Source organism: Zosterops lateralis (genome assembly GCF_965231275.1).
Source record: "Zosterops lateralis genome assembly, chromosome: Z".
NCBI classification, from domain to species: Eukaryota; Metazoa; Chordata; class Aves; order Passeriformes; family Zosteropidae; genus Zosterops; species Zosterops lateralis.
The window spans coordinates 52,988,996-53,016,561 of NC_139800.1; the positions used below are offsets into that span (position 1 = coordinate 52,988,996).

Sequence of the window (27,566 nt, forward strand, 5' to 3'; positions counted from 1 at the left end):
TTGATTTTTGGTTTTTGAGAACGCTCACCTTCTAAAAAACGAACAATGATCACGGTCTTGGTTCTTTCTTGATCAATTCCAGTTCAAGACCTTTAATTTTACCTCTTTTTTTTTTTTTTTTTTTTTTTTTTTTTTAAGGTTTTGACTCTTGAGCTTCTTTTAGCTTAACTTTTTTTAAAAAATCATGTCTCTTCCTCTCCGCTACCTATTGTGACTTCAGTGCATTACATTGTAAGATATTTTTCATTTTGTCTGGGGAGGTTATGTGTAGTACAGGAGAAAATATGCCTTGAAAGTTTTATTTGCCTTGTACACTCAGGTGGTATGTGATGAAGCACAATTGTACCATGTTTTTCAACAAGGCCCCTTGTATGCAAAAGGCAGGATTGTATTTCTTGTTTTCAGTGGTTTTGCAAACATGCACAAACCTATGACTGTTTTTCTGCTGGCAGACAGCCACACAAAGTCTCTGCTACAAAGTGCACACCTGAATCCTACCTACCATGTTCTTCTTTCAGACTCATCTACTTCCTCCTATTTCTGAACATTTTATTAAGGCCAAGTGACATGTTAAATGTTTTTAATTATATTAGGGTTTCTCCATAAGTCCTTTCCTGTTGTCCACACCTGTCTGTTTCTGCTCCTCCCTATTGCTGGATCTGATGGTTGTGTAACTATTACGCTGGTGAGTGGGTGGATTGACTTGCCATATGCTGATATGGCTGTTGAATTGGATGTGAGCAGGTGACAAAAGTGGAAGATGGGAAAAAATGCTTGAGAGCAATGACCAACTAGTGCAATAGTTTGACCCAGGCCAGCAGCTAAGCAAGGGTGCCTGGCACTAGCGTATTTTTATAGGCTGATGTCTTCCTTCTGGTCAAGAAAGGTAGAAGAGGGGAATGCCTTAAGTATTACTTCAAGAGTCACTTTTGAACACTGGCACTGTTTTCTGTTACTGATTAACTCAAGTTAGCTTTTTCTGACAGATAAGGAGCAACCTATAGGGGAGTGAATGCTGTGAAGGAGAACTGTTGTGGAACAGTTTTTAGGGGCCTGACCCAAATCTGTGGTCAGCTCAAGTCTTCTGGAATCCTGCTGAAGCATGAGATGGAAGGAGACCCTATTCCTGCTCTTCTTCTGTGATCTTGGCAGCGCATTCACTGTCTTGAATGTGGTTGGGAGCTTTGTGCAGCCTTCCTAAGATGCTGAACTCTAATTTGGCAGACGACAATCTTAAGTGAAAGAAAGCAAAAGCCAGATTTAACTTTCAGCTGGGTGAGTGATTTGAAGCAGGATTGTATGTGCATCAGTACTGGCACAATGTCTTGTTTGGCTGGTATTGACGGCAGCACAGGAGAAGGATTACTGAGGGACCTTTGCTGCCTGTGAAGCTGCATGATTATCTTGCTGCATCCTTTCAAGCTTGCTAGGCTAAACTGATGAAATTCTAATATTACATGTTGAGTAATAGTTATGTGGTGGGTTATGAATCTCAGCTAGTTCACTGTGGGATCAAACAAATGTCAGCACAGGACCTCCCAGAATAAAAAGGAGGAAAGAGGGAGTGCCTCTGAGGAGTAGCCTGCAGTGAAACTGGTTCAGCTACATTATAAAGCTCCTCTCAAGGGAAAGAAACGTTTAAAACAAGACCAAGGTGTTTAATTCTTGTTTTAATAATAATTCTTTCAGTTTACTAAGAGACAGGTGATTCTGGGTTGTCTGTTCAATCTGTCTTTGAGTTTTCAAATCTCTCTGTTATGAGGTCCCTAAAAAAGAGTAATAGTGTAGTAGGCCTCCACAGTAATGCAGTAATAGTATTTCTGTGGGCTTAAATCTGGACAGATAAGTATAAGAAATAAGTACTTGACAATAGTATGTTATTCAGCCTTATTTCTGTTATTGCAGAGTCCTCTTGTGTTTCTCTCCCTCCATGTTTTGCTTCCTGATGAGATGTACTAGGGCTGTGACAATGGATGCTTACATATGCCCCATCCCTCCTACCTTCACATGCAGACAAAAACCTGCACATATATATTCATTATACAAAATGTAATTATGTATATTTATTATCTAATATTATACATAGAAGAAATCTTTTTCCCATAGGAAACATAGGAAAATATAGACTCATAGAATAGTTTAGGTTGGAAAAGCTCTCCAAGATGATCAAGTCCAACTGTTAACCGAACACTGCCATGTCCACCACTAAATCATGTCTATAAGTGCCATATCTACACACCTTTTAACTATCTCCGGGTTGGTAACTCTGCCACTTCCTTGGACACCCCATTCCAATGCTTACTAAGCCTTTTGGTGAAGAAATTTTTCCTAATATTCAGCCTAAACTTCCTCCAGTGGTGCAACTTGAGGCACTTCCTCTTGCCTTGTCACTTGTTATTGCAATGGGAGACTGACCCCTGTGTCACTACAGTCTCCTTTCAGGGAGTTGTAGAGAATAGTAAGGTCGCCTCTAAGTCTCCATTTCTCCAGGATGAACACCCTCAGCTCCCTCAGTTTCTTCTCATTAAACTTGTGTTCCAAACTCTTCCCCAGCTCCTTTGCCCTCCTCAGGACACATTCCAGCACCTCAGTGTTCTTGTTGTAGTGAGGGTCCCAAAACTGAACACAGTACTCAAAGCAGAGCCTCACCAGTGCCCAATACAGGGCAATAGCTGCTCTCCTGGTCCTACTGGCCACACAATTTCTGGTACAGGCCAGGATGCCACTGGCCTTCTTGGCCACCATGGACACATGGCTGGCTCATGTTCAGGCACTGTTGACCAGCACTCCCAGGTCCTTCTCCTCTGGGCTGATTTCTAGCCCCTCCTTCCCCAACCTGCAGCTCTGCATGGGGTTGTTGTGACCCAAGTGCAGGACCTGGCACTTGGCCTTGTTGAACCTGACACAATTGTCCTTGGCCATGGATCCAGGCTGTTTAGAGCTTTCCTGCCCTCCAGATCAGCCTGGTGTCATCCACAAACTGACTGACAGTGCACTTGATCCCCTTATCCTGTTCATTGATAAAGATTTTAAACAGGACTGGACCCAATACTGACCCCTGGGGAGCACCACTGCTAACTGGACACTAATTGGACTTCACACCATTCCTCACCATTCTATGTCCTGGCCATCCAACCAGTTCTTAACCCAGCAAAGAGTGCATCTGTCCAAGATGTGAGGAGCTGGTTTCATCCAGGAGAATGCTGTGGGAAATGGTGTCAATGGCTTTACTAAGTCAAAGTAGATGACACCCACAGCCCTTTCCTCATCTACCAAGTGGGTCACTTTGTCACAGAAGATGATCAGGTTGGTCAAACAGGACCTGTCTTTCCTAAACCCATGCTGATCCCCAGATCGTCCTGTATATGCCATATGATGACACTCAAGATGATCTGCATCGGAACCTTCCCCAGCACTAAGGTCAGGCTGACAGGTCTGTAGTTAGAGGATCTTCAGATCCTCCTTCCAACCCTTCTTGCAGATGGCTGTCATGTTGGGTAGCCTCCAGCAAACTGGGACTTCCCTAATTAGCCAGGACTGCTGGTAGGTGACTTCCATGAGCTCCCTCATTAGCCTTGCATGTATCCCATCTGGCCCCAGACTATGTCTAAGTGGTGTAGCAGGTCACATTTGTCCCAGATTATGACGCCTTCATTCTGCTTCCTATTTCTTTTTTCCACTCAAGGGCCTTCTTACCTGGAGAAACAACTCACCTCACTACTAGAAACTGAAACAGAAGACACTATCTCAGCCTTTCCATGTAATTTCTTACTATGTTTCCCTCTGCATCCAGTAAAGGATGGAGGTTCTCTGTAGCTCTCCACTTGTTGCTAATGTGTTTATATATACATTTTTATTATCTTCTGTGGCAGTAGCAAGATCGAGTTCTAGTTGTGTTTTGGCCTACCTAGTTTTCTCTGTCCCTAACTTAATGACACCAGAGCTGCCTACATCATCTTTCAAAGGTCATAAACTTTCCTTTTCATCCCGAGTTCCAGCCAAGGCTCTTTCTTTAGCCAGGTCACTTGTCTTCTCTGCCCTGTCTTTTGGCACATGGGGATGGTCTGCTGGCTGTGTCTTTAGGATGTCCTTCTTGAAGAATGTCAGGATAGCCTTCCCAAGGTACTCTGTTGAACAGCCTAAACAGGCCAAAGTCTGCCCTCTGGAAGTCCTAGGTGGCAGTTCTGATGACCTTCCCTACTTTTCTAAAGATTGGAAACTCCTATCATTTTGTGATGGCTGAGCCCCAGACAGCCTTCAACCATTTCAGCATCCACCAGTCTTCAGTCCTCAGATCACAGTGGGCTCACGCAGCTTCCTGACAAGTCAGTATCTTCTACACACCCCAAGAACCTCCTAGACTGTTTCTTCTTGTCTGCTGGGAATACAATACAGCAATCTGTTAAATTTAAGTCCCCAAGAATGGACTAATGGGCTAATGATTATGAAGAGACTTCTCCCAGCTGCTTGCAGAATATTTCATCTGTCTCTTCTTCCTGGCTGGTTGGTCTATAACTAGCTTCCACCAGGGTTTCTGCCTTGTTGGCCTATTGCCCTGATTCCTGCCCATAAACACTTAACTCTAACATCACTGTCATTGAACTCTAGACAGCAAACAGTCACTAACATACTGATTACCCCACCATCTCTTTTTCCTTGCTTTATCCCTTGTGAAGGGCTTATAGCCATCCATTGTAGCACTTGAGTTGTGCCAGTCATCCCCACATGCTTCCACGGTGATTGCAATGTCATAGTTTTCCAGCTGCACAATGGCTGCCAACTCCTCCTGTTGGTGGCCTATGCTGCATGAATTGATGTAGGTGCATGTCAGCTGGGCAATTAATCTCGCCACCTTTTTTGGAGTGAGGGTTTCCTATGTGACAGTTTCCAAACACTTTTGTGGTTTCTAGGACATCTGTAACCTTTGTGTCTTTGCTGCAACATGGAACTCAATCCCCCGCCTCCACCGAGATGGCAGACTGAAGGCCCTCACTAGCACACTGTCCTTTCAATACTGAGAGGCTGACCCCAAGCTTATTTCAAGCATGCCTGATTTTTATCCCTTCCCCCTTTAAATTAGTTTAAAGGTCTTACAATGAGCCCTGCTAACACCTATACAAAAATCCTTTTCCCCTCTTTGAGACAAGTATACCCCATCTGTTGCCTGCTAGTCATGTAAACCAGCCATGGATCAAGAAACCCAAAATTCTGCTGGTGACATCAGTTATGGAGCCAGGTATTATATTCTGCTTTATCTTCCTGTGATGTTTCTTCTCTCATCCTTCTTTGCAACTGGAAGGACAGAGTGGAGGAGACACTATTTGTGTTCTGATCCTGTAACCAGTTGTCCCAAGGGCATTATTGTGCATACATTATTTTACATATAGAAGAAATAGAACTATTTCTCTATAAAAAAGTTGCAGAGAGTGGTTTCCCTAGGGAAGAAGAGAACCTGGGAAAAATGCCTTGGGCAACCCCATTCAAAATGCCGTAAGCAAGAAGCTTATTCACATGTTCAAGTATGCAAATGTTACTAGAAGGTTCCTTGTTCTCTATGTTGTCATAGGTTAATTTTTGGCACAAGAATTTTAATATTTTTAACCATTGTCCCCCATTTCACCCTTCCCTCAGACCCCACCTTAACTCCCCACCCACACCAGAGTGCGTAAGTACCCCTGTCTGACCCTAGACCTTTTGCCTTTGGCCCTTTTTCACTGCCGTGGTCCAGTTCACATCCCTAAAGTGGATGCCTTACTGTTTGTTGGTTTTGTGTTATTAAAATTGCTTTTTGGACAACTGGATCAAAGCTGTCTCTCTCCATTAAGTCATCATGGGGCTGAGTCCCAAGGAAACTCAAAGGGGTCTGATTGTCTGGGCTTGGACCCCTGGAGAGTTTCAAAAAGTATTCTTGGTTACTTAATTTTAAAATTATCTGATGACTGTATAAAAAGTTACTACTGTGAGATACAGGAACTTTTTTGTTCACCATCTATGCCTTCTTATGTGGAACTGTCTTCATACTATTACATTAAGGGTGGTAGGATTTTACGTCTGCTAGTATTAGTCTTGGTGAAGTTATGATGCTGTTAACACTTTAATGAATTTAGGGGTTGTGTGTAATACTTTTTGAGGTCCTCCAGTCTTTTTCAGTTGTATAATAATGCATTGACCAATGTGGTATGCCAGTAGCAAATTTTTTTTTTTTCTTCTGTGGATAAAGGTGCCAACTTTTGGGAGTGTTTTAACTAAATATACATAGTTAAGTATATTGTTAAATAGATATATTTCATTATATATATAATATGTAAAGTAAAGAAGATATGAGGAACTCATCCTTTTTACCTTTCTTTTACCAAAAGGAGAATAATTTCACATTTTCTTATTCCTGTTCAAGATGAGACCTCATGCCCTCTATTTCATAGCAGACCAACACTCCCCAAAGACCTGTGTGAGATGTTTCAGATGACTAAAAACTCAGAAGTAAGAAGCAGGAAAACAAATCCCTTTCAGAAGTAATGATCTGCTACCTTGTCTTGATAAGACCTGTGAAACACAGTCTTCTAGGAATGCCATCAGTGCTTTCTGCATCTTGTTTTGTTGTCTTGCAATATTTAAGTATTTGTTACAAATTTCTCATCAAGGTTTACTTACCTCCATCTAACAGGATGGTTCTTTAATTAAAGTAGCTGCTGAGGGAAGGTTGACATGAGTGAATAAGGACTGTTGAGGTTTTTTCAGCCACGTTTAAAAGGTGTATGTGTCAGAGACCCAGCAGCTTGTGTACTGCAGCAAGGTTTTTGATTTTGCTAGAATAAGAGGTGGAGAGGGACTTTTTACAAGGTCACGTAGTGATAAGAGGAGGGGGAGTGGCTTCAAATTGATGGAGTAGATTAGATTAGATATTGGGAAGAAATGATTTACTGTGAGGGAGGTGAGGCACTGGCACAGGTTGCCCAGAGAAGCTGTGGATGCCCCATCCTTGGAAATGTTCAAAGCCAGGTTGAACAGGGCTGTGGGCAACCTGATCTAGTGGAAGGTATCCCTGCCCATGACAGACCATAGGAACTAGGTGACCTCGAAGGTCTCTTCTAGCCCGAGTGATTCTATGATAATAATCTTGTGCCTTTAATGAGCTGCGGAAAGGAAGTGTTGTCTTGGCCTTTTTTTTTTTTTTTTTGGTTTGATAATTTGGTACAGATTGGCAAGAATTCATTCTGAACAGTGATTTTGTCTTTGGAGACTTTTTTTTCCTCTGCTGAGAGGAAATCTGGGGGACACAGATTAAAGGGAAATCATGGGTTAATTATTATTGTGATAAGCAACAAAGTTAGAGGAAATTTTGCTTTTTCCATTATGCTGGATAGTGCAACCACAGTTGTTGATGCTGTTTTATCATATGTCTGCTTTTTCTTTTTTCTTTCCCCATCTCTGTATTCCAGTACTACACTGTATAAAAAAAATTTCAGTTTTCCTACCTCGGGGACTGCAGGCTGATTAATCTAATAAATGTGGGTGCAAAAGCGCTTAAATATAACCTGTCTGTGTTCACACATGTTATCTGAAAGTGCTTACAAACACTGCTCTGCCAGCATCTGTTTCAGAGTTCAAAGGTGATTGGTGGTTTTGACTGCTTTGGACTAATATCAGTGCAAAATGACATGTATTACCCTATACACGATATGAACCTTTGAGAAAGGATTGCTTAGGTTTATCATTTTGAAAGGTATGAATTATACATGCAGAGCAGTGTAGAAATTAAGACCCTTGTGATCACAATGCATGTCTGAGAGAAATGAACCAGCATAAGCACAAGTTAGTCTTCCAAAACACCAGCTTCATCTTAACTCTCTTTGGAGACTTTGCTACATATACTGTAGCAGATTCACTTAAAAAGTGAATGAAACACATCAACAGTGTTAATACTGCTTAAATTTAGTCTATTGTTTTTGATGTCTGCATTAAACATTAGCCTGAATTTCAATACTGTAACTTTTTTAATGGTTGGCCTGTTTCCCTCTTAGGTTTTCAATTGTAACGTTAATTCTTTTTCAGAATATGCCACTTCACGAATAGTCCTCAGTGTAAAATGATCTGGTTTACTGTTAATTTGCTGTTTGGTACATGGATTCTAACAGAGCACGGTAGTTACTTTAGTGTTACAGTACTGCAGTGCTTTCAGAAGGGCATGCTGCCACTTTTGTGTAGTTATGAATAGCACATGGACTGGAGTCTTACTTAAGATAGAATGTTAGGTACAGTCTTGCCACTTGCTGTCAAAACTGTATGGTGCTTCAGACCTGAATAGATGGTGATAATGCTGCATATCTTACTAGTTTGTTTTGCAAGGTTTCTCTCTTGCACAGTCTGTAGCCTTCTCTTACAGTAATTCAGTCACTCTCGTAACACGGTGCCAGCATGGTTTGTAATATGTTCTCTTGCAAGAGTCTGCAGTATTTTCACTTCATGCTTATTTACCACAGTCCTGCCTCAGAGCTGTCTTCACAACTTATTACTCCGATGCTTCCTTCTAGTATTTTCTGTTTGTCATGGCTTTTGTTGCTGTACAAAGCTCTGTGCCTTGCTACACGTTTGGTTTGGTTTTTTTTTTTCCTCCCTTACATTATCTACTTTTTGACCCTCCCGGTCAAAGTTGCAGTTGGAGAGTCTTGAGACTCTCCCTTTTTATTGGCACTAGAGGCCTTGTTTCCTGTTACGTTTGTGAACATTGCTAGGAAAATTTCTGCCTGGGGTAGCTATCTGAATTACTGCCTTTTTTTTTCCTCATTGGTCTGACCATCCCTTGGCAGTTAAATGCTCGGCAAGTCAATTTCAATTTACTTCTGCAGAGCCCAGGCCAAGACTCAAAAACAGCACTAGGACATAATCTACTTTGTTCTTCTGTCTTTTTGGTTAACCCATTGTTTATTCTCTGTAGCATTATGTTCATGATGTCTAGCTGCTGACCTGCCTAAAAGGCAAACATGCTGGCTGGGGCTGATTAGGTATCAAATGCCACTGTCTCGCTTCAGGGAAAAAAGAGTTCTAGAGATCTGCTGGAATCTCTACTCTTACTGCAGCTTCTTCATAGTTCAGTAATTTTACTTGGTGAAAGGTCAAGATGAGAATTGATATAGTTAGGTACACATTACAAGAAAATAGCCTTTCAATCTGACTACTCTTCTTGGTAGAGATTTGCAGTATGTGGTGTATGTGTTAATTTGCAAATTTTATGTTTCTGCAGATATTTGTCCTTCAGTTACTTGTGTATATGTATTTTCTTGATGCAAATTTGATTGTATACTGGCTCACTGTTATCCAGTGGTTTAACACAGAAGACCAAAGGAAACTAAGTCTCTGTGAATAAAAGAGGCTGGACTCAAAGGTTTGAAATATACGCAAAAAACCATGGTTAAAACCAAATGAGGTCAGATGTTGGTGGCAAAAAATTGATATATTTTATTTAATAGTTAAAGAGGCAAAGAGAAAGAAAGAAGAAAGAGAGAGAAGGAAGTGTGCCTGGGAGTGGGGAAACAGGGGATTAGCTGGAAGCCTGTCACCCATACAGGGGTCCCAACGTTGCCACGTTGCTCCCCTCCATCTCTGGCTCCTTAGTGGTGAGGGCCCCTGTCACCACCACACTTCGAAGAGTGCAGGGTTCAGTGGATTAATAAAGAGAGTGGAGTTCAGTGGATTAATTCAGCTTTGGGCAGGGGGAAGGCCCAGGTGCCCCCTTGCAGGGGCCCAGTTTGACACTGTCCCTTGCAGCCCTGAGGAGCTTTTCATCATCTGCAGAGCTCTGGGGCAGGTCTGGGGACCCTTTGGGGGCCTTTGGTGGGCCATGACACCCCCTCTGCTGTGGTGAGCTTTTCCCAGGGGAAAGGCCCCTCAGCCCATCCCCTTTGCACAGGGAGCAGGGGAGGTCACGGAGCCCCTGAGCAGAGGCTTTTCCAGCACAGCCAAAACCTCTCCTCCCCTGCCTTTGGATCAAGGGTCTGAGTGAGCTTGGCAGCTGAGAGCCCCGGGGCTGTGGTCTCCACTCCAACCGTGTTGTGAATGTGTTCTTCTCTCCCCAAATCTGAATTCACTGTATCTTATCTCCCTCTTCGAGCAGTTCAGGGCCTCAGGCAGAAGGTCTGTTCAGGGTGTGGTGGTCTTCTCTGCAGCTTTTTTAATACAGTTTTACTATAATAGGCAAAAGTCTTTAATGAAGATGTTTATATAAATAATATAAATCATATAAATATAATATAAATTATTCAGTCTCCAACATACATCAATCTTTCAGAATTCAATTTTGTGTTAATTTACACAGGAGTGTAGGATTAAACATTAATTTTAGTGAGTTGTGACATTATTGCCAACACATTTTATATATTTAGTGTGGCAGTTAAGGACATGGTTTAGTTGTGGACTTGGTAGTGCTGTGTTAACAAGTATGATTTGATCTTAAATGTCTTTTTCAAAACCCAAACAATTCTGATTCATTGCTGAAATACCAGTAACTGTTTGAAATTGTGCGTAAAAGTTTATCTATGGTTCTGATCCAGCGTGCTGTCGGGATTTTTATACTACAGTTAACTAATCCTTAATCTTTTCTTGGAGTTGTTAACAAATTGATCAGTAGGATCAACTGTTTCCCATGTGCTTTCAGTTTGCTCTAAATTTTGCTTAACTTGATGCAGGAAAAAGCACCTGAGCCTTTTGGTTTTTTGCCTTGTTTATAGTAAATTGGTTTTTATGATTATTTTTTTGTAATACTAGGACTTTGGATGCTGTGGAGAGAGGCAGAAAAATCTTGTCTCTGCTGCAGTTTGAAAAAGGGTCATATTCCTATTGCTCAAAATGGATAGTGTAAAATGCATTAATCTGAAATATCAAATACGTTAAAGCTGAATGTAAACTACGTGTCACGCTAAGGCTTTTTTAGGCATTCTTTGACATCAGCTGTTGACATCAACTATTGAATAGAAAAATAGCTGGGTTTTCAACAACTAGGCTTAATTTTTGCAGCAATTTTAACTCCTAGGCTTTTCTTACTTCTGGCTGTATTTTGAATGGCTTTCTCTAGCGTATTTTCTTAAGCAGTGTTGTATGTTATTTCTCGTTACAGACGCCTCCACCTCAATAAGAAAGCCACGGACAAGCAGCCATATAGCAAACTTCCTGGTGTTTCACTTCTAAAGCCGTTAAAAGGCGTGGATCCTAACCTGATCAACAACCTAGAAACCTTCTTTGAGCTGGATTATCCGAAAGTATGTATCTTATTTAGTGTTTTATTTTCCCTCCTATGCCTCCAAAAGCCACATGAAAAGCTTGGATGGGAGCTATGCTTCTTGATTGTCTTGGGTTGTTCTTCCTTATGCAGAAAATGTATGATTGCATATTTTATATGTTTCAAACAAAACTTACTCCTTTTTATAAAGCTGTCTATTGAGGAACGTGTCCAAGGCATGGGGGTGGAACATCCTCTACACTCCACTAAGATTTGCTTCATCATTATTCCTGTCATTGTATTGTGGTGTTTATAGATTTAAGTGTTTCATACTGCAGTAAGAGATCACTTGAGAGGCAAGAAATTCTTCTGTTGACTACTTCTCTGTAAGAGATCCTCCAGTGGAGAGCACTTAACTGATAGCCTGAAACTTTTTGATGGTTCTTACCAATGGCTCATCTTATGAAGAGTTGCTCAGTGATGAGGTAGCCATGTACTGGTGCTGGGAAGCAAATAGTTCATAAAAGCTCACATGTGCTGTTAAGCACTGTTTGAATTTGTAATACAAATGATAAGCAATGTAATTGATAAGTGTGTCAGATGCTCCTTGCTCTAAAGAGCTTAAAAAGAAGTCTGCCAATGTTTGCTGTATAATTCAATACTTGAAGTAGGCTCCTGTGGATGAGAAAAATATATATTTTTAATTGAATTTGTGTCTGCTGAATTCTGAAATTTGAAATATAGCTTTAATATAAAAACTCTTTTTTCAGTTCTTCTCAAAACTGCATCTGACACTGCTGCTCCAATTGTAAAAGGTCAAAAGTTTGTGTAAACTGAACAGCAGGTTTTGTTTGTGTATTCTAACTGAGGGCCTTGAACTGACACCTAAGTAGGCAGGGTAAAACAAATAAAAATCCCTAGCACTTGGAACTAATCAGAAATTGGGAATTTTTCCTGTAATGAAGCTTTGGGCCTTTGAAAAGTTTCATCAATCCTTCCAACTCAACAAAATGCAATAAAGTGTGGCCAAGCACATTTTAAAAGCGTACTTGAGGCATGCTGTGTATGCCAGTATTGCAAACAGTGCAAAGAATCTTCAGCAATATCATAAGGTATTATATGACCTATAATGAATATCAAAACATTAAGCAGCTGAAACATTTGACTACAAATAAAACTTGTTTAATAATTTAAAAACTTAGTTATGTTGGATCGTGCTTTACAAGTAGTCTTGATCCTTAGTTCTGAAAACATATGGATAGTAATCTTAAAGTGTTGCTATTCCACACAAATCTGAGTTTCAGATAGTAGTAGATAATATTTTTTTTCTAAAGAGAGTGAAAATATATGTGTGAGTCCTTCAGTTTATTGCAGCACAGATTAGACAGTATGAACGAGGTCCCCAAACTGTCTGAAAAAGCTTTTTATAGTTACTGTACGGAACTACTTTAAGAGATTGCAAAAATTAGAACAGTATTGCCTAGTATTCAAAGTTCAGCTTGCAGTGAAAAATTATTACATAAGATTAATCTGAAACTTTTTCAAGTGAAGCTGAATTCAACCTGTAGTGATCATGATTCTCTTCCATGATACTGCATGTGTGAAATACTCTTCTCTTGCATGGAATCCAGTTATGCAGTCTCAAAACTGCAGGACTTACACATAATATTTTCTTACCAGAGAAGAGTTCTCACCTACTATGCATATTGTAATTTTGCAAAAGTTTATCTATTCAAGTTAAATTTAAATGAACCTGATGGTAATGTTTGTGTAGATCAGAATCTTTGTATTTGTTCTGCTTTTATCATACATTTTCTAGTTTTTTATTTTGCTACTCTGTACAAAGGCTATTTGTTTTGATTTTTTTCTCTTCAGATATTGGAGTCTGAAATATCTGGTTTACTTCTGGTTGAATTTCTTGGAGAATATGGCTATAGAGGTGTCATTGCTGCCATGGATTGAAGATAAATTATATAATAACTCAGAAAACCAGTTTTATTTTACCAATTTTATTTAATGTGCAGTTAAAAGAAAAAAAAACAACTAAGTTATTTATTCTATGGCATTCATGCTGTCAAGATTCTGTTGTGATGGCAGGACCTGTCTGCTTAATGAGACAATTATTTTAAAATCTGTTTTCCATGCTGTAAGATGGTAGAAATCAAACACTGTGTGCTCCTTAGCCTAATTGACTTTGAGTTTGCATTCTGAGACATAGAGATATTTGCCTGATAGTTTGTAGTGCTAGAACAAATCTTAACTCCCATTTAAATGTCTTTAAGTTTCCTCAATATTCTGAATGGAGTTAGAGTAGTTCAGGCTTTTTTGTATAACAATACCATTTTTTTATTGGAAGTGCATATATATATTTAATTTAATATCTTGTGTTGTATGTAATTCCCCTTACTGAACAAGAACATCAGAAACTTTCATCATAGAGCCAATAGGGAACTTTCAAAATTCAGATTATTTTCACTAAGCTACTTAAGCAAAAACTAAGTTAGGTGAAGTGATAAAATAGTATAAGGGAGAATAAGAGCTGATTTGACTGCTAGTTGGGATTCTTATTTACAGCAGCTACTGCCAGTGTGGGCCAAGAAAATTGTTTATTGTGATCAAATTTTTCAGTCTTGGACTGTAAAAATGGCTTCTGGTATCTTGATCAGATTTGCATTTTCTGTATTTTAGTCTTTGTACTGGAGCTTTAATAGCTCTAATTTTAATAGGGCAAAAAAGTCATATGAAGTAAGAAGTATTTAACAAATTTGTTGTTATTGCAAGAGCAGAAATACCTTTATCAAAGTTCCTTCAATGTTGAGTGATTCTTATTTCTTCACCCACTATCATTAGCTTGTAGCAGCTACAGTTTTTTCACTTACCGCTTGTTTTTTCAACCATTACTCTATTAATGAAAATACAGATATGTTACATATTCCTGAGCTTGGTTTTATGTTTAAATGTACATACATACATATACTGGTCTCTGTGGGTTGTCTTCCAACTCTGTTCTGCGTATGTATCTATAAAAGTAAAGGAATGGAAGATGTTGTTCAGAGGTATGCAGTCATAGTCATAACTTCATTCTTTAATTTTTCAGATGCTGTCATTTCATTGAATATAATATTGGATTTAAGATTTGTGTGTGAACAAAAACAGAAATGGAAACAAAAAATTTACCTTGTATACTAGAACATCTTATTTCATGACTAACAGAAACCCTTCAATAACAGCAGAAGTTTTGTTCATCAGTAGAAGAGTTCATTGAGATACAGCCTTAGTTCTTTTTTCACAAGGACTGGGCTGTGCATTAAAGAACTAGACTCATTTAGCTGTGAAACAATGCCTTTGTTTTTAATTCTATACCAGCACACTTTATTTCTCTAGCTTACTACACTATTAAGCTTTATTTTGTAGACCATATGGATATTAGCTGTGTGTATGTAAATATATATGTGAGTGTATACATTTTTGTTTTTACTAGTATGAAGTACTGCTCTGTGTACAAGATCATGATGATCCAGCTATTGATGTGTGCAAAAAGCTCCTTGGCAAATACCCAAATGTTGATGCTAGACTGTTTATAGGTAAGCAGTACAACTTGAAGGTGGGACTCTGACTTGTAAAATGACAGGTTTTCAGCTCCATGTAGAATACTCTATATGGAGTTGAAGACTCCATATGTATATGGACTTAAATAAATAGTTATCTTGTTCAGCTCATGTTGCTTCTCTAGCTTAGTCACCAGTTTGTGGTAAAAAGTAAGTTTGTAGCCACGATCTGTGACATCAGTCCAAGAAAACTTTAGGAAGAATGGTTTCAGTAACCCCTTGCAATTTTTCCTCCTAATTTAAAAACAATAGTCTAAATCCTGTCTTGGCACTGAAGTAAATGTGCAGGAAGTGACTCAAGAGTTCTGGCTGTATTTGAGCTTGAGGTCCTGCAACAGTCCTTTTTCTTCTGCTTTGGCTGTATGGCTCTTTCTTCACTTTGTATTTGAATTAGTGGAGGAAAGGGGTATTAGAACAAGGTAGTAAAAATGTAGTTCGAATTTTTTTTTTCTGACATAAAACAAACTTGACCATGTCTGTCAGCTGGATGTAAAGGAGTGTGTCTTAGTTTGTTCTGCTCCTTTTTTATTTTTCTACTGAAATTACTGTAGAATACAGTTTTCATAATCATAGTCTTAAAAAATAAGAGATGACTAATGTTTGCCTTACAGGAATGTAGTAATAGGCTTTATAGTTCTACTGCTCCTTCAATTACATTAATCTTGCTACTCTGCCATTTTAAGGAAGCATTTGAATATTTTCCCAATTATAAAATACAGAACCTATGGGCATACTTAAAATGTAAATATTTTGTATAAAAGTGGACTTGAAGAATTGGTGGGTAAATACTTATTCTTCTTCAATTCATATATTTAAGTATTTCGGGTATTTAATTTGAATTCCAAAAACTCGCCATACATGAATTTTGTATGATGTTTGCATTTTTCAGGTGGCAAGAAGGTTGGCATTAACCCCAAGATTAATAACTTAATGCCTGGCTATGAAGTTGCCAAATATGATCTCATATGGATCTGTGATAGTGGAATCAGAGGTGGGTGTGTATGTGCTGACTGTTAAACTGTGCTTACTCACTGTAAGCAAGCAGATTTTGGAGACTATTTTTAACTGAGAATATAAGCAGAACTTTAATTAAATTAAAATTAAAAGTCTGAAAAAATGTTTTTGTGGAATAAAAGATTAACCTCTAACTAAGAAAATATCTTTAAAAATACTATTCACACTTTCCATTTTATTTGTAGTTAATCATAATAATTATTAATCACTAATACTATTTTTCTGAAACTGTTCATATAAGATAGTATGCATCAAAGCATATATACTTTTGATACTGGTAATAAATGAGAATTAATATCTTGCTGCAGTAGTCTACTAATAATGGAATTGCTCCATCAAGTGTCATTTTTTCATTTGTCACTTAGTAACACCAGACACACTGACAGATATGGCAAATCAAATGACTGAAAAAGTGGGCTTGGTCCATGGGCTTCCCTATGTTGCAGACAGACAGGGTTTTGCTGCTACCCTTGAACAGGTGAGTGCAGTGTTGTGGGGGGGGGGTGGATTTTGTTTTATTTTTTTTGCTTGCAAAACCTTGCTGAGCTTGTACTTTGTGAGTGAGGAAATGTTTATTTTTAGCTGCAGTCACACTTCAAACTCAGGGTGACTAGAACAACTTCTAAGTGCTCCAAAATTCCTCTGTAGTGCCCTACAATAAATATTTAAGCTTTAAAATATTTAAGTTTACAATATGAACAATAAAGATTATGGGATACACATTTTGGATTTTATATTTAAAATTATTAAAAAACTGAAGAATTAAACTGATGAATGATTTTTAGTGCTTAGTCAGAAAGGACTAATTAATTCTATTTTGATATCTGAAAAGGCATACAAAAATGGCCATGACAAGTCAAAGCCAAGTCCAGCTCATGGAGTATCTTATTTCCAGCAGGAATTACAAGCAGAGCTTTTGAGGAAAGTAGAACAAAAGCAAGGCTTATATCCTGTTTTCATGTAATACTGCCTCAGTGTTCTGAAATTTTCAACTGAGAGACTACCCGAGCAGGAAGCAGACTTCTATATTTGCTAATCCTTAATATAGTAGTGTTTTAGTAAGAACAGATTTCTTAAATGAACTTTTCCATTATTTTTTTTGAGTCCATGTAATTTTTTAACACCTTTAATTTTCTTTACCAGGAAGTTGCATAGATCTATCTGTTACAGGATCTATATCTAGTTTACTCTGCCTCTTGTTCTGTAGTGCTGTTTCAGGTCTCATAATAATAGTAGTGAAAGAGAAAGTGAAAAGTTGATTCCTTTTCACCATCTTCATATTACTCTTTCTGTACTATTCTCCCCTTTCCTCTTTCTCAGTAGTTCTGTTTGTTAGAAGGAAGAGGTTGAGTTTGCTTTTTTTGTTCCTTGTGTCTCAAGGCATGTAATTTAATCAATTTTTACTTAGAGCTGGCCTGTATAAGGCATTTTGGCCCCAAGGCTAACTGATAGGGAGGAAAGACAGAAATGTGAGAGATGAAAGTGTGGTGAAATTCAGTACTCGTTGCTCTAAATGAGTGATGCTTTTTTTCTTCTTTTTTTTTCCTTTTTTTTTAAATGATACAAAGTCTGAATTTTCTCTTACAAGAGAAAAGCAGAGACATGTAGCACAAATTTCCTACCACTGCTATTTGTTAAAGCAAGAATTACAAGTCCTGATTTTGTATTCCTGGAAGAGCTTTTTGTCTGCTGATCCAGTGTACTGCAAGATGAGTATGCCTTTCCTGGAATGAGTTATTGTATTGGTGTGAAGGCAGTCTACACTAAATAATAGTGAGAGGCACTAACGTTCATTCCCGCTAGTGTTTTGTAGATCATTCCTAGTCGTAAGTTGCTGAATCTTGTAAAAATGTTTGCTCACAATCTTGAGTTTTTTCTTCACTATTTTTGTTTGCAAGTGTGCTAAGTAAATAAATTTCCCATGCTTCCATAGAATAGTATAATTAGTTTCTAAGAACTTGTATGCAGTAATGCAGTTAGTGTTCACAAGAGGAAAGAGAACATGTCTGTCAGTTATCACCACATATTAATCTTAGCAAGTCATCTGTTACTTAATGGATTTTTAATACATATATTCCCTGAGAAAAACCTCAGTAAATTAGAAAATAAATACAAAATGAAGTGCAGTAGTTCAATATGTGGATTTAAAACCTGCTTATAGACTTGGAGAAACACAGCCAGTATCACCAATAGATTCCTCAGTTTTGGTGATACACTAGGTTTTTTTAAATGGTACTAAAGTTTTTCCAAATACACCATCATAAATGGCCAGATCTGGTGTTTTTACCCTCCATATGTTTTCAGAAGAAGAAGTTGGCAGTGTAGTACTTAGATCCAGAGTTTTAAGTGCCTTCTGTTCCTTTGACAGGTCTATTTTGGAACTTCACATCCGAGGTCATATATATCAGCCAACTTAACTGGCTTTAAGTGTGTAACAGGAATGTCATGCTTGATGAGGAAGGATGTCTTGGACCAAGCTGGAGGACTGATAGCTTTTGCACAGTATATTGCTGAAGATTACTTTATGGCCAAAGCTATAGCTGACCGGTAAGATGACTCTGAAGTAAGCTTATTGCTTTAGACGTAGTTTAAATCTTTATTTTTGTTAGCTTTTTGGGGTTTTTTTAAACGCATGGCACATACTGTAAGTATAAGTGTTCATGTCAGCTTCACATCTACACAGCAAACATGCTAATGACGTGTGCTTTGTCCTATCAGTATAAGTCTTGTAGAAATAATTAAGCCATATCATTATCAATTCCTTTAGAGAAAGGTTTCAGGACTTGGTTTAAGTATTTGGGTTTTTTCCAAAGAAGAATCTGGATAAAATAGTTCTTTTGAATACCTTAACCCATTTTAACAGTAGGGGATATATGCCAGAGAAACTTTGAACCTAATAAAATTTTTGTGTATTTGTTGTTTACTTGGTTTTTGCATCTCTTATTTGCGCATTTTTATAATAACAAATTTCTTGTTCAGGGGCTGGAAATTTGCAATGGCCACGCAAGTTGCAATGCAAAACTCCGGTTCATATTCTATTTCTCAGTTTCAGTCCAGAATGATCAGGTAAGATTTTGATCTTTACTTCCTCTCCTACCCATCCCTGCCCCCTTCTTCTGATGGGGGCCACCTGATAATGAGAGAGAATACGTTTTCCCAGCTAATTTGATCTGATGCCCAGTGTGCTTAAGTTGAGTGCACAGCTTGGTACATGCTTCTTTGTTAGTGCTGGGAAACAGGCACTGACTTTCCACAGAAGAATGAATGTTACAAGTGTTAAAAAAAAATTAAAAGGCCTCTGTCCTTAGTATGTTTTAAATGCTATCCATAGCATCTTTTAAAGGGAAGTTTTTTGCAGGATTTTATTTGGAGGTATTAATTAGCATTTTAGAAAACACCATGATGGCTAACATTTGGTGATGTGGGGGAGGAGGAGGTAACGAATAATGCAAAGTCAAAACTGATTTGTTGTCTTTTCTAGGTGGGCCAAACTACGAATTAATATGTTGCCTGCCACAATAATTTGTGAGCCAATCTCAGAGTGCTTTGTTGCCAGTCTAGTTATTGGATGGGCAGCTCATCATGTGTTTAGATGGGATATAATGGTGTTTTTCATGTGTCACTGCTTGGCATGGTTTATATTTGACTACATTCAACTAAAAGGTGTTCAGGTATGGAATTTTATTTTCCAGGAGGTTATGAAAATTACTGTTGCCACTGACCTCAGCAAAAAGCTAAGCTTTATTACAACCATAAAATAATTCTCTTGACACGCAGGAAATAACAGGTCCAATCCTGTTACTTCTCAGTCTTCCACCTTCAGTTATAGTATCATGGAAAGAAAAGTAGTTCTGGTTGTAATTTTGTATTCTACAAAACTCTGCGCTTGTCCCTGATTAGGCTCTGAAAGTTTTTGTCCCCTTAATTAATATTCATGTTTCAAATCTGCTCTACATGGGCATATGCAGAAATTTTAGGCTCTTTGACAATACAAGAACAGAAGCTTTGTGGGATTTTATTTTGGGGGTGGGGGTTTATTATTTTTAGTTGTCACTTTGTCTAATATTTGTTGAGGTGTATGTGTATTCATGCATACATTTTTCACTTCATTTTTAAGGAGAACAGCTGTAACCTACTAACATGGCCTCATAAAACTTCTAATATAGAAAGGTGCCACAAATGAGAACAGCATTTGCTTCTTCTAATGTTGTAGAAAATATTTAATATGGGTAATTGTATATTGAGCAAGAAAATATTCTTGAGTTTTAATGAAGGATGCTATTGATACATAAATCTGCATAGTAAGCTTTATAAAACATTTTTAAAAGGTTTTAATTTACTTTCAAATTTGTCTTGAATACCAATATGATTAAATACCTTGTTTTTTATTATTTCTAGGGTGGTGCTCTGTGTTTTTCAAAACTTGATTATGCAGTAGCTTGGTTCATCAGAGAATCCATGACAATTTATATTTTCCTATCTGCTTTGTGGGACCCCACAATTAGCTGGAGAACAGGACGCTACAGATTACGTTGTGGAGGCACTGCAGAAGAAATTATTGATGTATAGCCACACATTTGTAACTGTGAATGTCAAAAAGAGAACGGGGAAAGAAAAGTATTATAAGTTGTTTATATACTTCCAAGAAAATCTACCTTCAGTAGTTTTATTACTTGTATGTTTGGTATCTGTTCTTCACTTTATTTTTGCATGGCACTTGCATCTGTGAAAATACATCTGTAGTCTTGGCCAAATGGTACCTTCCTTCTATGTACAAATAAAAATAGGGAGAATTGGTCCTGACATCTGCTTTCTATTTAAATGCTCTGCAGTAGACTTTTTTTTTTTAAAGATATCCTCCAGGATATGAACAGCTTCTTACTCCTTGGTGTGCTATGCTGGCAAATCTAGGGTTCACATAGCTGTTTTCCAGCTGGATTGCACAAGGCTGTACCTAATAAAATCACAGAGGTACAGCTTATTTTTGTTTTATCCCACTAAACTGAGCTAGTAATGGGACCTTGGGAAAGAAGCACTGAAATGTTTTATGCCTACCTCTTGTAGTTGCTGCAGAACAATATGAATAGAAAGACTAAACTGCTTCGCAAAAACAAACTAAAGTAGACCTGTAGTCTTGTGTTTATATGTATATAGGGAATATTTTAATCATTGCAGTAACCAAAAGTGGACTGAGTTTGATAAGAATGAGTTGGAAGGATTTACTGGTCAGGCATGTATTATGGGCATCTTTTGGCCAAGTCTGATCTGGTTCTGTCCTGAACCTCGTTAAGCACTGTGCTGTAACTAGCCAAGGTGATCCCCTCAGTACTTCCATCCTTTTTTAAGGGGTGTTTGTTTTTCCCTGTGAGTGAATGCTTTCATGGTGGGGGTGGGGGGGTGTTGGGTGTGTGTGGGGGACATTGTAGGGAGTAGAAGGGAGCAGAAATACATTTCAGAAACATTTCACACATGAGCTATTTTCTTACACAATGTCTTAAGAATGTAATTTCATGATGCAGGTATTTAATATCTTTGTAAAGTGAACATACATACATACTAGTCATAATTAAGTATTCAATTGCAGTAGATATTGTGAATATATTAAAAGGCCGGGTGAGTTTGCTGTTACTGATTAAAACTGTAGTCTTAATTTAGATATCAAACTAAGTTTACTCTTGGCTGTTTGCCTGTTAGTCTAGCCTTTAAATTGGACTTCTGTATTCCAGTGGTATGACTAAAAGGACTAGATTATAATGCATGCCGTGGTTTTCCTCTCTCTGTTCCCTGTAACTTGGTTTTCAACCTCATAGTGAAATTTCCTAGTTTGTGGTGAACTGGACTTTGTTTCCTTTGAACATGTTTTAATTTAAAAAAACACAGCAAAGCTAGAGAAGACTGTTGCATAAGCCTTTTGTTTTCATAATTGTATTTATGCTGCTTTACTTTCCGTCATATGGAATAGCATATTGTCACCATGAAGGTGAACTGCTAATTACAAGGTTATGTCAACAAAGCAGCTTTAAAAGTTGGATGATGATGTGTAGCATATTAGCAATAATGACATGTATTTATAAAAATGGACTTTTTATCTTACTGAGCCAATCCCTTACCCATCATATGCTACACAAGTGTAATGTGTAGGTATTTGTTGTAAAACATACTCTGGGCCAAGATGCTTCATCCACCTTAATATCTCTTTTGCCTTATGGTAACATGGAACTTTTTTTAATGGGCATTTCTGTTTGAACAAAGGCTTGTGATGCATGCTTCCTTCTTTTCATGTGAATCAGGAAGAAGTGCTTTTCCTGAGGAAAGTTTTACACTGAAACATAGTCTAGTTGTGACCCACAAAAACATTCTTTTATTGATATTGTATTTGACATAGTTCAATTTTACTGACAATGTTTGTATCTTCATTTGTTTCATGAAGTTTGATGCCATTCATTGCACTGCTAAAGTGAAGCTTAGCTTGCTACTTAGCTTTATGCTGATTTCTATGCAGGCAATGGAATAGAACCAAAAAATAAAAGGCTGAACAGACTTCCGTTTAAAAAAATAGGTGGGGATATTTGTTTAACAGGTGCTTTGGTATTAGTAGAGCCATCTTTGGCTATGAAAAATAAAGCTTCACTTAAGCAAATGGTTTCATTTGGGTATTGTTTGATGATGAAATGGAAACCAACAGTGTCAAATGTTTTAGACAATGCTGCAACAGAACTTTTAAAAGTTATAAACAGCTGATGTAAAGTTATGTTCATCTACAGCTGTGTAGAATAATACACCATGTTTATTTAAAATAATTGTCTTGTTTTTTCCTTTATTTAAAAATAAATTTTGAATACAATCTGTTTTGGAGTACTTTTTTCCTTTCTTCAATGATGCTGTAATGTGATAGCTTTAAGTGTTTAGTGCAGTTTTGTTATATTTCTAATTAAGCTTCACACTAGTAAAGGGATATGCCTTTCAAAAATTTTTACAACTACACCATCTCTTTTGGATTTTATATTTGATTGTAACTCACATGCTAAACTGATTCTGAGTTATCCTTAATTTTTTAAAATAACTTCAGTGTACAAAACTTTTACAGGAAAACAGCATAGTTCTCTATGTATTGCAACTAGCCTAGATTCAGATTTTAGAGATGATACCTTTGCCACAAAACATATTGACATTGAGAAGCAATGTTGATCCTCTCCTTTCAGGTACACTAACTCAAAAGCACTCTGAACTTCCTCTGCCATCTAACTTGGCTTTTTTTGTCTCTTCCCTATCATTTATGAAGATCATGTGAAACTTAGTAAGAGACTGTGTTTATGAAAGAGTTGTTGGAATATGCCCTGCATATGTGGCATAGGCAAACACCACTGGAATCACTTGAGAACTATTTATAGAAACTTAAATATTCCTGAGTGTATTTTGTGTTCTGTACATTTGCAGCCACGCAGCACAGTACTTAAATCCCCTTTCTTTGGTCCTTTTATTACTTTCCTACCTACTGTTAAATAATGTTGTAATTTTATTCTGTATTTTCAGTTGAATTTTTTCTTCCTTGAATTCCTTTTGCCATTCTCCTGCTTCCTGCTGAGTGCTGGCTACTTACATTTCCTCTCAAGTCTGTTTTAATAGCTGGAAAAGCTTGTCTCTAACCAGCTGTTTTCACAAATTACTTTTGGAAGCTGTTTCATTCATCTTAAAAGCTTGTAAGCATCACACCTAATTTCTGATCATCTAATTTTAGAGTGGATTTGAGTGCCAGCTGTTCTTGGATTGAACTCCTTCCCCAACAGCTCTGATACCAATGATGGCTATTGAGGCTAAGGAAGACTAGAATTTAATATGACAGTAGATACACTTTTAATAGTGTTTTAATAGTTATTAAAGATTTCAGCTCCTATAGTGTCCATGCTTGTGTAAGTAACACTTAGAAGAAAGAATGGCACTGTATAAAATGTCAATGTCAAATTTAATTCATCTTTTGTGCTTGAGAATGTGTTAGTTTTGAACTAGTGACCCGATTATACTGAATGGTTTACTACTTGCATATTCAAAGTGAATGACCAGGTTTACATAAGGTTTTTTCTTACCTCCTAAACTAAAATCTGTGTCATAGGCAGTCCTTAGTGTTATAATACAGTTATTTGGGCAGATGAGAATTTCCCTCCACAAAGTCATCTCTGCTTTTATGTTGGCTTTGGAGAATCTATGCAAGATTCTTATGTTAGTGTTGTAAAATTGTGCTGTAATTGAAATCAGGGTCCTGGGATGTGCTTTTAACAAAAAACCCATAAAAACAACTCAAAACTCAACAAATGAACAAGAACCACCCCCCCCCACCAAAGAAGACCAAACCAAAAACCACCACAACCAGAGAAACCAGCAAGTACAGAGCCAGACCCTGCTGACTTTGTGCATCCTGTTCATTCTGAGCCTTTAGAGTTGGACTACTTGAAATATTTTTACCTGTTCTGTGCTGCACAAACCAATTTCAAGTGCCAGCTATCCCACAATCGAGAATAAGTGATAATTCTTACAGTTAAATTCACCACATTCTGGTTTGTTGGGTTTTTTTGTTTTTTTTTTTTTTATTATTTGGCAGGCCCCTAAATGCTGCTTTGTAGCAGTTTCTAAGGACAAGTGGCTGTGTTTTCAATTTTAAATCCTACCTGGAATCAGTGTCCAGTTCTCCCTAAAAATCCAACATTAAGTGTGAGGGTACCAGCGAGTCTTGTGGATCCTAAGGCTTTGCTGATGCTCAGCTATGCTCTTGCAAGGTTGTGACCAGTGGGTTTACTTTTCAAAGGCAAGATCTAGGTTAGTATCGTGCAAATGTTCTAACCATGCTGAGGGTCTGTAGAGTGTACCTGTAAGGGCAAGTGTCTAAACAACTCTTTTAAGTAGAAAGTGTTTGGACTGCCCATCTTCACACTTAGCTGAGGTTAAAATAACAAGGCAGCTTAATCCTGCAACTGAAAAGACTGTAAAAAGTAAAGTATTTCTAATGCTTTCCAACACAGTTTTTGGAATGCTTTATTTCTTAAATTCTCATCAGATCAAGAGTAGATTGCTGCTTATGTGTGGTTTGTGCTTCTGGGGAGAATATGCTTTTTCTTGATCTGAATGAGATAAAATAATTTTTGGCTAATTGTTGGTGTTACTGCAGATGCTCAGTTAAGAAATGTAGACCAGGGAGCCCTGCACTGGAAGTGTATGGATTACTGCTTCTTTCTGTCTCATCCCTCTACATGTTCCCCCAACACTTCTTTCCCAGTTTCAGACAGGAAGGAAGGGCCTCAGCTAAAACCCCATGTGCCAGCTGGAACTAATGGCCATTTTATATGTAGCCAATTTGTGGGTGAATGGGAGAGGTCAGGCTCATGTGCCTGTCCAGGAAGCTAGTAAATTCACTGCAAGCACAAAGCAGGAGCTGTCAAAAGAAATCTCTTCACAGGGCTTTGACATGAAGTGAATTATTATTCTTGACTTTGTCTTTCCATCCTCTGGGCCTGTGTTAAACTTAGATCTACTCACAGGGTGGAAGTGAGCTCAAGCCAATTTAAAGCTCTGCCAGCCCTCCTGCCTTTACTGTAAAGCTTTTCTTCTTTTAAGGCTTGCCTGGTCCCTGGAAGAGTGTATTTTTACATGTTGAACAGTAACGTATTTTTGGTAGCAGTAACTTTGCCTTTTCTCCAGTACCAAAATGCTGGGAGAGGTGCTGAGACAACAGCAGGCCTGTAAAGTACACATGTAAAATGCAGTAACATATTCAAAAGTGACTCCCTAACCCTATAGAAATGAGAAAATAGAAAGAAACTATGAAGCCTTTGGAGGAATCTGTACATACCATTTTTGTTTTTCTATTGCATGTACACAAACTACACAGATAAAGGTATACGTGCATACATTTTAATGTATGAACTTCTGTATATAGATATATATGTACTAATGCCAAAATGAAACCTTGTAAGAAGCACTGAATTTGATCAACCTATTCTTTCTGTAAGTGGACCATGCAGGTGAATTAATGATTTGCTAGTATAAAAGGCTAGCAGCACAAAGTTAAATAAATCATTAGTCACTGGGTCTAGTATCCAGTTCTGTTTCACGTCTCAGTAAGCAGACAGAGGAAACTCAAAACCTGTAATTTTCTTCCTGGACTTTTTACTTATGAGCTTGAACAGTGTTTTATCCATCTAGGCTTTTGTATCTTCCACTAAGAATTCAGAAACTCTGCTTCCTTAGCTGGCAGCCCCCCAAATCTGAGCAAGATAAGGCACATACTTTTGTCACTTGCCTCTTTTCTGTTTAGTTTCATTCGCTTCTGCTCCTCCCTTTTGGGGCAACTGTTTCATTCCTAAGGATCTTTATAAAGGAGTCTTCCCAAGGAGAGAAATGTGGGAAAGAGAAATAACAGCAATGAGAGGTAGAACTAGTGAATGCAGTGTTAAATTTGCTTTTGGTTAATGCTCCAGCATGAAGTAGGGGTAAATCTGGCCACTTTTGCAACATATTGGATAACGAGGAAGAATAAAAGAGGTGCAACTTCAGAGAGATTTTTTAAATTTTAAGAGTCCTTGATCAGAGAGTGGCTGGAGACCTCTGATATATTCCTGAAGGCTAGGAATAAGCCTGTTACTATGAATTTTATGAGGCTTTCAATGTGATCTGTTTAAGGGTTATACTGTATTTGCTGGAAAAGGAGCAGGGATTTCAGCAGGGATTGCAGCCCACTCTGCAAGACATGGCAACTTCCACCTGTTGTCTCTGGATTACAGACCTCTCAAGGCTGCTTTATTTTTGGCTTCCCATGTCTTGAGGCATTCAGCTTGCCCTCCTGCAGATGACTTGTAGGATAGGGACTTGTCACGGTTGGTCCATTGGCTGAGCAGGGAGGAAGCTCCAGCTGGAGCAGGCAGGCTTGCACTGTCCCCATGTTCGGGAATATCTGCAGCCACAGACTTTATTTGAGATGAGAATGTTAACTCTTAGATGGTATGGTGTGGTAATGAGTGTACCATGAAGGGTCTTCTGCTATAGCTGTGGGACTGAGGTGTCTAAAAGCAGACAGCATGCCTAGCAGGAAGAAGGCAAATGTTAGAAGGAGTGTTGCTCTGTGGTATGAGCTAGGAACCTTCTTACTAGAGCTTAAAATATCAGGCTTAAAATGATGGTGTGTTTCAGGCATCCTCCTGCAGTGATAAGTGCACATGAATGTGAAGCATATCTTCTCTGTATGCAGACTGACACAAACAATGATCTCATCACAGTGTGTCAGCAATTCACTACCTCTGCTAGGAGTCAACATTCATATTTGACATTTATATCTTTATGTGTGTACATAAAAACAATCTTTCTGCAGCCAGAATTTAGCTGCATAATATTTTTGTGCTTTGCCCGTTGAACAGATTGCTTTTGTATGCAACAGGTGATGACTAAAGAAATTATTTTGTTCAGTTTAAAAACATAGCTGAAATGAACATCAGAACTAAAATCTGGCATTTCCAGCTCTCTGTCCAGTGATTAACAGAGAAGCTGGTGCATTTTTGCATCATGCAGTCTGTTACTGCTGAGCAGTGGACTTGTTCTTTATGAACATATACAATCATAAACCAAGTCTATACAGCAGGAAGGACTGCATTTGTCCATACAGTCTGTCTCAAGGCTGTTTTTTGTGGGATCACAGCAAAGTAGCCTATGGCCAGCAGTAGAGTTGGGCCAAGAGGCCATGTACCCCT

At 38.2% G+C, this 27,566-nt stretch overlaps 1 protein-coding gene across 1 annotated transcript in view; it reads left to right on the plus strand.

The window, feature by feature from the left end:
• Positions 1-22,665, plus strand: part of UGCG (UDP-glucose ceramide glucosyltransferase) — a 35,102-nt gene extending 12,437 nt beyond the window's left edge. Inside the window, exons 2-9 of the mRNA XM_083884016.1 lie at positions 11,111-11,252; positions 14,694-14,796; positions 15,710-15,811; positions 16,200-16,312; positions 18,203-18,381; positions 18,814-18,900; positions 19,316-19,505; positions 20,233-22,665. Of these exons, the coding sequence (XP_083740142.1) occupies positions 11,111-11,252; positions 14,694-14,796; positions 15,710-15,811; positions 16,200-16,312; positions 18,203-18,381; positions 18,814-18,900; positions 19,316-19,505; positions 20,233-20,403 (1,087 nt within the window). The 3' untranslated portion in view covers positions 20,404-22,665. The remainder of the gene's footprint in view (positions 1-11,110; positions 11,253-14,693; positions 14,797-15,709; positions 15,812-16,199; positions 16,313-18,202; positions 18,382-18,813; positions 18,901-19,315; positions 19,506-20,232) is intronic.
• The last annotated feature ends 4,901 nt before the right edge of the window (positions 22,666-27,566 follow it).